Raw genomic sequence first — 12160 nt, 5'->3', positions numbered from 1 at the left:
TCTCAGATGTCTCCACACTTTTATAGAATCACCCAGTGATTGCCTTCTGGCCAGACTGTTACCATGAAAACTGAAACACACCATTAAGTGCTTCAGATCTCCTGACTCTGCTCTGAAGCTCTCCCTGCATACAGACTACAAGACCAGTTAAAACGTCCCGTCTTTGGCAGCAAATCATAACAACCTCCATAATAGTTTACAACTGGCTTTTGTCATATCACTTTAAAATCTTGTACTATCATCCTATATGCCACTATGGATAGTAAGATCAGTTTTCCATTTCTAATTCAAAGAATTGCTTTTTTAACTAATATCTGGCTACAAAAGTACTGTCTCAATACACACCACAGACAAGCTCAAGTGGCTTCACTGCACAAGGGCTCTTTGCAGGGCTTTTTTGCTGAGTGCATTTCAGTCCTGCCAAATCTATGTTTATTTGCAAAGCCTGCACACTCCCCTCCCCCCCAGACATCCAGTATCATCCAGGATTCCTGTGCTATTTCCTCCCTGCCTAGTGGGAGAAGAGAGGCAAGCGTACAAGGTATTTCAAGAAAGAAACATATAATACAGTACTACAAACACACATTTCAGTAAATCAAAATTTAACACTACCAACAGCTCACATTCATAACAAAACATCAGATTTTCACAGCTGCAGGAAATTAAAATGTGTTACTCCCAACTGTGAGTTCAGCTGCAGGATAAGAGAACATGAAAATAATAAGAAATTAAAGAACAGCCCCTTGAAAACATTTAATGAAATTAGATAACATTTATACAAGAAATAACAAAAATCAAAAGATGTGTAAAGACTGCTCAAAATTTTCTAAAGAGCAGATTTATTTTTTTTTTGATGGACCAGGTAACCCTGGAAACCGTTTCCAAGTACATGAAAGACAAGAAAGTCATCAAGAGCAGTCAGTATAGATTCAGCAAAGACAAGTCATGCTTAAATAACTTGATAACCTTATATGATGAAATAACTGGCCTGGCAGAAAAGGGGAGAACGGTGCACGTCACCTCCTTGGACTTCAGTGAGCCCTTTGACACTGTCTCCCATAAGATCCTCACAGACAAGCTGTCAATGTATGGGCTGGATGAGCAGACAAAAAACTGGCTGAATGGCAGGGCCCAGAGGGTGATCAGTGCCACAGTGGCTGCTTGGAGGCCAAGGACCAGCAGTGTGCTCCAGGAGTCAGTACTGGGTCCAGTCCTGTCCTGTCCAGATGTTGGCAGATAACACCAAACTGTCATCCAAACTGGAGGAGTGGCTGGTACGTCAGAGGGTCTTGTTTCCATCCACTGGGACCTTTACAGGCTTACAGGATAAATGAGCTGATAGGAACTTCAAGAAGTTCAAAAAGTTCTCCCCTGCACCTGGGGAGAACAACCCCAGGCACGAGTATGTGCTGGGGGACAGCCAGACCCAGCACAAAAGGAGTTTTGCAGACAGGGACCAGGGGGTCCTGGTGGACACCAAGTTAAACATGAGCCAGCAAGGGACCCTCACCACAAAGAAGGTGACCAGCACCCTGGGTGCACTAGGAAAAGCATGGGCAGCAGGCTGGGGGAGGTGACCCTTCTGCTCTACTCAGCACTGTGTCCAGCCAGTGTTGAAGCTCATCAGGAAGAGAGACACAGCCACACTGTTTTGCCTGGGAAAGAGAAAGCTCAGAGGGATCTTAATAAGGACTATAAATTCCTGAAGGAAGGGCGCAAAGAGGACAAAGCCAGGCTCTTTTCAGTGCTGCCCAGTGACAGGATGGGAGGCAACAGGCACAGATTGGAACATGAGATGTTGCATCTTAACATCAGCAAACATTTTTTTCTCCAGTGAGGATTAGCAAGCAGTGGCACAGGTTATCTTTAGAGGCTACAAAGTCTTGCAACTTGGAGATACTGAAAAGCTGCCTGGGCATGATCATGGACACTCAGCTCTAGGAGACCCTGCTTTAGCAGAGGGCTGGACCAGATGACCTCCAGAGAAAATTTCCAACTCCAACTACTTTGTGAAGATGTCATATGGAACCTAGGACTAAGAGCACACAGCTGCAGCATGAGATAGATTCCAGCTTTATCAGAGGAAGACAATGTTTCATACTAATTGCAAAGGATTACCACATTCAGTTGAAATACTGGATTAATATGTTTGCTGGAGGGGTGGAAAAAAAAACAACTGAAACTAAGTTTAATTTCATTTCAGTCAAATACACAGATATGTACTAGTGGGAGAAAGCCATGCTATTTCTTCATGGATAGAACAGCTGACACTAATATACTGCAGGGAAAAGATCAATGCCTACTTCTCATTCTCAGCACTCCTTGAACATGCACAATGTCCCCATAACCCCACCCCAGGATGAAAAGTATGGGAAGAAGGCTTTCTGATAAACACTTTGTAATATACTGTCACTGTCCAAAGTGGGGAGAGAGGGTGGGGTGGTGGCAGGAAGTCAGTCTGTAATAGTTTTGTCCTTTGAAAAAACCATGATACTTATCCACCCCCCCAGAAAAATAGTAGTAACAGACTATAATGCCTTAAGGCAGACTCCCCAGAAGAACTAGCCCCCAACTTTGGCTAATGTTTGAAGATGTCACAATCTTGACATTTTGAGTACAATGAGGTCCTGACTAAACAACCACTTTAATAGAAACTACACAAAGTTAATGTCAGTCCCTTCTGGTAGAACATTGCCAGGATCAAACCTCTCCCACATTTAATGAAAGATGTGTGTTAATGTTCTTCTTGCCAGTGGAAAATTGAAAAAAGTTTTGAAAAACAACATTTTTTATACAGAATGCCAAAACAAAAATGTTTTCTACTTCTGATCTCAATTGTCCATTTTTGCCTTGCCTATTATACCAGTGTGCAAAAAAAAAATCAAAGGTGAAGATATTGAAAAACCCTCAAATACCACTAGTGTTATGCCACAGACTCAATACTTAACTTACTTCTGGACACACCTGGCAGCAGTCAGCAGAGATTATTATACCTTGAGTTATCTGGCATCCACTGTTTGCTAGCCAATGCAATGTCCTAGGAGTTAGGCAGAAAAGGGTTAAAACCCGTAATAAAGTGCAATTATCACAATCAGATTATAATAACCAATAATACTTCAAAATGAGTACTGGGTAGTGAAAAAAAAAAAAAAAAAGCTACTCCTCCAAAAAGTGTGCAATACATCTTCAAAAATCTTTGTCTAAATACCAGTCTATACCCACTAAGCAGTAATCATTCCAGACACCAAAACACAGATTCAATTCCAAGTTTTGAATTTGGTCCTACCTCATACATGAACTCTATTTTCACAAATTAAGTACAACCAACTCTAAGTGAAGAAAACCTAACCCCAAACTTGCACTGATTCCAGGAAAACTTTCTCTTTGGACTTACTTAGGAACAGCAATTAGCTGAAACCTCAGCTATCTGAAACTGATGTTCTATAACCAAAACCTCAGCTCCTGGAATTATTACTGATAGATGATCTTGCCTTTCAGTGGCAAGAGCAAGCATACGACTGACTATTTTCTGAGCCCCCACCTTCAAGATTTAATGCTACTCAGTGAAAAATAAAAGGTGTAACACTAGGTAAGATTAGAGGACAATGGGGAAAAGGGAAGAAATAGAAAGATTTGAACCTTCCCCAAAAAGAAAAATACTCAATGAACAGAACAGGAAATGCTGCAATCTCTACTAGATCTCTAAAACTTAAATCTGACATATGGGTGTGGGTAGAAAAGTATTTGGAAGAGTTTACAAAGTAGATGCTCCCTTGTTGAAGATTCTTGGTTGATTTCAGACACTCAAATGGTAGCAGTCATTAGCAACTTCATTGTTTCCAGATGACAAGAAAAAAAAGCATCTGTTAGCTAGCAAATGATTACCCAATCTCCATTACTGACAGCTTCGTTGTCTTAGTGGGACTGCAAAAACACACTTCCCAGGCACAGTATTTTGGCATTCAAATTCACGCCAATCTGAAAACATGGTAGCTCAACTTTCGGCAGCAATGGGGACTGTGACAGCAATCAAAACTTCTCTTCCCTCAGTCCTTTCAAAGAAAGTTCTCATGCTGTTGAAGGGTCTCAGGTTCTATTTTCAAAACACACTGTGACCTGGGACAGATTTTGTAACAGACCACATAAAACTTTAAGATGAAGACTTCTCTCAATACACTCCTTTAGCATTTTAAATTGCTCAGTAACAAAGACGGAACTTGTCTGTGTAGGATGCAGAGCCTTTTTGAGGGCTGATCCAAGATTGTAAAATTAATTTCTCCTGAAGCTAAAGGGAAAACTCAAAGTTCCCCATCTTCTATCCCAGGTGTATGGTGCTTCTTTGATCCCTATTCTTTCACACATGAAACCAAGTGTATTTGTAAATGCAGACTAAAGCTTCCCAACCAAACCCTACCAAAACCAAGGCATTCCTGCCTTGGCAAGGGGTTGGACTAGATTATCTCCAGAGGTCTCTTTCAACCCTAACAATTTTGTGATTCTGGGATTCCACCACACATTACTTTTCAATTGACAGAATGAAAGTACAACTTCAGTCAATGAATTAGCTGATACTGACTGACTACATAAAAAGGAGCAGAATTTCCGAAGTGCTTTAGCTTAGTCTGCCCTTGAAATACTCACTAACCAGAGCAAAGCTACCTTCATAATCTACATGCTAAAAAATGTTGATGACCCTACTGTGCATACAATTACTTTTATTATATTACATGCTAAAGCAGCAACTATTCTAAGAATCACTTTATGCACAATTTTCAAGCTGTTATCAATTGTGAGCTTGAATAGTTGCACAGCTTTGTGCCTTCTATTTCAAACAAATAGTAAAAAAATTGAAATAAAACTGCAAGAAGCAGCTGCTTTATCATGAGCACACTCTTTGGCAAGCAGCCTCCACATTTATTCAGACAAGTTATGATTTTATCTCCAACAGGAAGTACACTCAAGTATTTTTGGGAAAAGAAATCAGAAAGGAAATTATCATGACCCACACTGAACTACAGTAACAGGCACTCTGCTACCAGTAAAACTTCTGCTAAGGGTTACTGCTACTAGGAAGAAAGCTAATGTTCTGGAGACAGACAACATTTAGCGACAATAACTACTGCAAAGGAGACCTGGAAGACAGGTTTTCTTGTATGGTATAATTTGCAGCCCCAGAAGAGCAGACAGACTCTTCTGCACACGGCAGAGAGTAAGATTACCAGAAAAACATTGTACTACTGTCTCCAAAGCTGGCAAACACATGGAAACATGGTTACAGCATTTCCAAAGGAAGAAAAATGATTCAGGGCAGCTAAGCAAGCCAGGGAAAGAATCAGACACCCAGCCTGGATACCCTTTTGCTTAAAATGTGAGTTCTGGGCCTTAGGATGCCCATGGCACCAGAGAAGGGCACACACAAATATTATGACACCTTCAAGCTTCATAAGGCACCATTTAGAGGGAACTAGCACAAGTCTAGAGCTCAGCTATGAGCTCTTGTTTCTTTCTGGAACTTAGGCTTCCCTGACTGGACTGCGTGTTGCATAGTTGAATCCCAAAAGCATGAAGAGCACAGTATTTTCTATGGGAATACGCCTTTGAAAATGCAGGCAAAAGAGATGGATCTCAAATGGTGTTAACTTTGCAGAGAACTGTATATTCCAGTCAAAAAGATTTCTTATCATATAACATTTCCTCTAATGCATCCCCAGTAAAAAAAACACAGGTATGGATGGATTTTTGATATTTGCAATTTGCACTGCTACAAAAAGATATTCCCAACTATCCTTGAACTTAAGCACATAAATTTTCTTAAGCCATTATGTGAAACTTAAAGGATCTGAATGCAATTCTGGAAGAACAGGAAAAGGAAATATCAAAACTTCTATCCGTTACAGACACAGACACACCCATCAGAAAACACAATGTTTAATCTAAAAGAAGACTTCCTGAAATCAAGGATTTTGTACATGCCTAGGTATTAATAATTTCTTTTTTAAAAGGTTGCTTTTAGTTTTGATGTAGGAAATATAACATTTATGTAAAAAAAAAGGGGACACCAACACACATTCACCCTGCACAAATTAGTAACAGCATCAACAAATACATATATGAACTCCTCTACAATGGAAAAGAATATTTTCCTCTGTGCCAAACTTTCAGTTAAGCTGCTTTGATTTAAGAAAGATAAAAATTAAGACTCAGAGAGGTCCCTTTTATTGTAATAATGAACTTCAAATTAATTGTTTCTCCTGTAAAATTGCGTAACTCTCACGCTTACATGTCGAAAGCTGTAAAAGACTGAGACACAAACTTGAACATAATAGGCTTGCTCTGTATTCATTTTGCATGTTCCAGTAAATTACTTCACTCTGAACATCTGATTTCAAATGCCAAAGCATTTGTATTTATAACAAAGTTCAGGAAAGAATAAAAATTCTCTCATATACTCTGTCAGAATGTGAGCTAAGTAACTTTAAAAGAGAAATCTCAGTAGCCTCCTAACAAAAGTAGACATATCAAAGAAAGCTGTAGTTTCTTTAATGTAAATTCCTACTTTTATTAAAGGATAAGCTACATTTAAGACATCCAGACACTTCACTTTCACAGTTTGCAGCCCAGCAGTATTTTTAAGAGAAGTAAAGTAGCCAAACCAATTAAAAAAGCTATTATAAAAAGAAGTTAACTGACACAATGAGGTTTGGTTATTCTTCAAGAACAGCAGGCTTCAAACAAAAAGGCTGTGCCCCTGTGAGAAACAAAGATGCAGTATGTGATTATAAATAATTATTTCTAAGCTTCTATGACTTCACTGAGTCTAAATAAAATGCAAACTCCTAAAATCACTTTCATTTAAGCTGTGTCTATGGAACAAGGCTAAGACTGTTTTGTGCAACATGACTTTCATCTACTCTATTAAGAATGCTTTTTATAAAATTGAACATTAGGGATATTTTGAATTAGGATCACTGTTCTTCAGAACACAAGCATTAAGACTCTTAACAATTGCAAATTAGCTGCCAGGCAAAAATTCTTATCGGTGGCTATTATACGTAGTCCCTGATATATCCTGACCTCTTTGGGGGTTTTTGTGATAAAAATTATTATCCTGTTGACATCCACAAAAATGTAGATGACAAAGTTAACTATCTCTAATAAAACGGATCCCATTAAAACTTTCAAAGAAACTTGAAAAGATCTTGTTAGTGAAGATAAAAGTGAGATGAACCCCTCAGGTTAACTTGAAGAGATCAAGACAAGGAAAACCCCTTCCAATTTTCATTACATGCCAGACTATGAAACTTAATTCTTTACCTAAAGGGAGGCTCTGAACCATGATTTATAGAAGACTCTGGATTTCTTAAAAATAATAACAATAATAATAATAATAGAATGCCTTTGTATTCTCATCAACCATAAAGTAGCACCTGTATTTCACATTCCTTTTTTCTTTCTGTTAATTGTACTTCCTAGAATATTTTGGAGGAGGTCAAAGGGTACTTTAGAATATTGATATCAACACTACATGCAACTTAACAATTTCTTTGTTCTTCAATGTTTTGAATAAAGAAATAATTCTTGAAAGTTGAATTCTGCTTTACAGCAATGCTTTTCAATAACTTCCAGGTTTTCCTCCAAAAAGCTTAATCCACCAGCTTTAGCGACTGGTGAGTTAAAGTAGATTTTCAATACCTACATTAGTTGATTTAACAGAAGGCATACCTTCCCTTTCTTATAAATAGTTTGTTACACAAAGTTCTCCTCCTCTCTGAGCACTTTGGTTGAAAGATTTCCTAGTTATATTTTGCATTACATTTCTACTTCAGCTTTCAAACTGAACAGAGTGACAGTTTTGTCACATGTTCTGCAAAGGGTCTGGGCTATACTTCCACATGGCATTCCCAAGAGAGAACAGTCTTTCATAAAAGTAAAAATAATTTTACAAAAAGCAGCCAAGAACAAGTTTCTTTACTAGCAACTTGCAAACTTCAATATTAACTGTAGCTTTTAGGAACTTGTGAAACATCCAGTCACATTTTCATACCTTGGTACCCCTCTGAAAAAACCGAACTGGTACCCACCCTCCCCTAAAGCCAGGAAACTATGTACAGTCCCAACAAGAAAGGAGGTGATTTATTCCTAATTTCTGCTAAACTGGCACTCCAAGATCCAAAATGCCTGCAGCTGTCATGGTGGCTTCTCTTTCCTACACATCAGGAAACAAACTTATTTTTGCATTGATCTGTCATCCTCAAGGCTGGTCTTATTTCCTTCTGCAGTCCCAAAGAAAGGGACTAGCACAGAGTCAGTACTCTGCAAGCACATCACAGCTTCAAGTGGAATAAAATCTGGGACATTTTGGCAAAAATCCTAACAGTGAATTATAGCCAGTGAAGTCAACCCAGCCTGGCAAGAACCACAGGTTAAGGAAACAGAAGTCAATACCAAATACACAAAGCTCACTGCTGATGGTTCTCAAGAACAGTTCTGCACCTCTGTCAGAAGTGACTAAGCACAGCCAATCCTACCTTCAAGGCAAATGGCTGACCTCAAAAAGTCTCTCACAGCATTTTGTGGTAATTTTCTGCTATGTTTTTTTCTCTGACCTGGAAGAAGTCAGCAGGACTACTACATCTTTGCAAGATCAGGGCCTTGAGAATTATAGCTGCACTTACTGAGAAGTAATGCAATTTAATTAATACTTGGGTACTTGTCTGCACTAAAATGCAACATTATTATTTTTATCATATACATATTAGACATCTTCTTACTTGTTAGACGCTGAAGCATGTTCTAGCATTCACTGGTTTATTACCCTTAGCCTGCCAAAATTCTTGAGGTTCTCCTAATTACTCTATCTTCTTTTAAGACGCTACTACCATGAATTTCAGACTTTTGTCTCCCGTTTCTCTTAAAGTGCATTTATACCGACATGTATTTTCCCTGCCTCTTAAACTATAGCTACAAAAACATTACACTGTCTTAAGTGTAGGTTTAAAGCCAGAGAGGCTACTTAACATAGTCTGGAGAAAAAAAAAAAAGGAAAATATCCTGTTCCCATCAACAGGAGGCTTACGCTTTTGAAGTAGGATCAAGTTTCCAGGGAAAAGACTTGGTGAAAGCTGACAGCAACAAAATCGCTGCGGCCGGGTTTAGAGAGAACAACCGCAACGCTGCGGCTTGAGTCTGGAGCGCCTCCTGCTGCTCAAGGGCAGAACAGCAGCAACGGTCGGTAAGGCCGGGGAAAGAAGGGACAAAAACCAACCCGAGGCGACAGCAAACAGCATCAAAACTCTACAGGCCAAACGCATGGGAGCATCCTGCATCCTTCAGAAGTAAACATCTGCCTCTTAGAACTAGTTATTGGAAACCTGGTGAAGGATTTGTTTCCTTAACACTGCTACAGTAAAGACTAAATGTATATTTACAAGGTAAAATATATAAATAAATTTAAAATACACAACATGCTGCAAATATAAAATAGACACATCAAAAACATGCCATAAGTTTCAGTGTCATTTGAGATGTAGCTGGTCAAAATCTGGAGGACTAAAGAGGAATGGCTGAATAGGCCAAACTAAGAAACAGTAACCATTTTCCATTTTCCGTCCCATCTAATATTTCTTGCACCCCCTAGTGCTGAGTTACTTAATCAAGAACTGAATCCCCATAGTCTCTTTCTTTATACCTACATTTGTAAAGATAATCTACATCTTATCTACCTGACAATACCTAGAAAATTATGAGTTATTATTTCAACAAAAATGTTTTACTAAGCAGAAGAAAATAGAAATTCCTAACACAAAAACCTACCATGCAAACTACTACTGAGTCCCAAAACATGAGAGACAAATACTTAAGCCATGCTAAGTGCACAGCGAAAACCTACCATGCAAACTACTACTGAGTCCCAAAACATGAGAGACAAATAAGCCATGCTAAGTGCACAGCACTACTACAAATACAACCACAGCATTTCTGTTAAAGACCTGAAGCTACAAGTAAATTTCTTCCAAAAGAAAGAAATCCTCAGAGAACTAAAAAAATGTAATAGATGAAACAAAGAACAGCAGAAATGCATGACAGTTAAGTACATCTTGTTTTAAAATATATTTTGTGGTTCCAATGTGAAAAAAATGCAAAATAAAATAGGACAGAAGTAAAAATAAATTATTTATTGAGCTTATAAATAAAAAAAATAAAAACAACATTTTTTTTTAAAAGCATTCCATCATTTTCCCATGGAAAAAACCAACGAACAAACCAAGGAAAACGACATCACTTTTTCTTAGATGAATAATTTACGACCATGAGATAACTGGCTCATTTAGGAAGAGAGTAACAACAAATAGCCAAAAGTCAAACTCCAGCCAAGCACGAAGGTTTGTGTGACAGATACAGTTCTCATCTTCCAGTTACAAAAGTGCTGAACTGAACATACCATAGCATCCACAGATTATTTATTGAGCTTATAAATAAAAAAAATAAAAACAACATTTTTTTTTAAAAGCATTCCATCATTTTCCCATGGAAAAAACCAACGAACAAACCAAGGAAAACGACATCACTTTTTCTTAGATGAATAATTTACGACCATGAGATAACTGGCTCATTTAGGAAGAGAGTAACAACAAATAGCCAAAAGTCAAACTCCAGCCAAGCACGAAGGTTTGTGTGACAGATTTTTTTTCTAAACCCCCTTGGGAGAGCAGCATGTCTTTCAATTATCTTTTCCAAGAGAAACCTCAAAGGTCACTGCTGCCGATCTAATAAAGGCAACATGCAGAGCTTACATCTTTCACAGCTGACATCTCATTATGTGCAAAGGCCCTGTGCACTATTTAAGTCTGTGTAAAGGATTTATTTCCCAGTCCTTGCAACAGAGATAAGAATGAATTCTATCCATAAACAGCAAAGATTTACAGAAGAAGTTCCTATTTCAAGTCTGCAAGAGGATGAAGTTGCACATTCAGTAAGAAGCACAATGAAGTTAAAATATGAAGTTGAATTGTATTCAGTGTTTAAAATTTATTTTTAAACATTACTACAACCCAAACTAAAAGCAAAACAAGAATAAGGATTTTCTATCTGTTATCAAACTGCTCTGTCCTCTTTTATCAAAGAGGGCCGATACTTTCCTGCCAAACAACACAGGAGTCAAAAGCTTCTACAGGCATTCCAGCAGTAACTAGAAAATATTACAAACAACTCTCCCATAAGATAATATTTATTCTTTTCATATTGAGGTACATCTTCAAAGAAAGAAATCCTGTTTATGTTGAGGACTTTCTTTGTCTTTATTGCAAGGACACTCATTTACATTACAATCAGGAACATAAGGAGCTTACCTCTCAGCACGAAGGACTCCACTGTAATAGGGGTGATCCCATGGCATCAACATCTGAAAGAGAATTCCAGCTTATAATTACAATAACAGACAACAAGTGAACCCAAAGTAAAAGTTTTGTTTCACTTGAGTATTTTTGCAGTTTCAGTAAGTCAGAGAATTTTGAAAAGAAATGTGAAACAGTTAGGGCTCAAACCAAAAATAGCATCATATATCATAACCTGACAACTTTTGTAACATTTCTTGAAGATTGGTCTTCTTATTCAACTATATGATAGGACTGCATACCAGATTTCAAGAAATACACTCCGTTCAAATAAAAAGATAAATCTAGATACGTACAGCATTAAGATACATTCAATGTAGTATACAAACTGGGCTTGAATCTAACCTAAAGAAGAGCCTTTTTTTATCAAATGAGTCAATTAATTCAAAGCAAAGTGATACTCCCTTTCACTGCTTTATGTTTTGGTTATCTCAGTATCACTTTGTATAAACCAACAGCTCACTCATACTCAGTATTTGGTTTTAATACAGCCGCTAAGTAGTCAGAAAGCATTTGAAGCCTAAAGAGAGAATGTTTCTAATTCTACTACATCTTGTACACTAAAGTAGAAGTAGTTGCAGACCATGATTACCTTATACTATATTTTTTCAAATAAACAAATCAGACAATCACATATGGAAATGTAACTTACTGAATTGTGGGGATTGAGCTTCATTTTCATCTTTGTCATCATTTCAAAGTCTTTTTGAGTTCTGAAAAATATTTTTATTATGAAAATGTTAATGAAAGATTTTTGAGCAGTGAAA

The 12160-nt window shown here is 37.8% G+C and overlaps 1 protein-coding gene across 1 annotated transcript in view; it reads right to left on the bottom strand.

Moving 5' to 3' along the window:
* Nucleotides 1–12160, bottom strand: part of LOC121364246 (mitochondrial intermediate peptidase) — a 65548-nt gene that overhangs the window by 39924 nt on the left and 13464 nt on the right. Inside the window, exons 9-10 of the mRNA XM_041487381.1 lie at nt 12046–12106; nt 11349–11401 (exon numbers count right to left, since the gene is read on the bottom strand). Coding sequence (XP_041343315.1) covers nt 11349–11401; nt 12046–12106 — 114 coding nt within the window. The remainder of the gene's footprint in view (nt 1–11348; nt 11402–12045; nt 12107–12160) is intronic.

Source organism: Pyrgilauda ruficollis, unplaced genomic scaffold (assembly GCF_017590135.1).
Source record: "Pyrgilauda ruficollis isolate IOZ18807 unplaced genomic scaffold, ASM1759013v1 scaffold8, whole genome shotgun sequence".
NCBI classification, from domain to species: Eukaryota; Metazoa; Chordata; class Aves; order Passeriformes; family Passeridae; genus Pyrgilauda; species Pyrgilauda ruficollis.
This window is presented reverse-complemented; position numbering and strand designations above follow the sequence as displayed.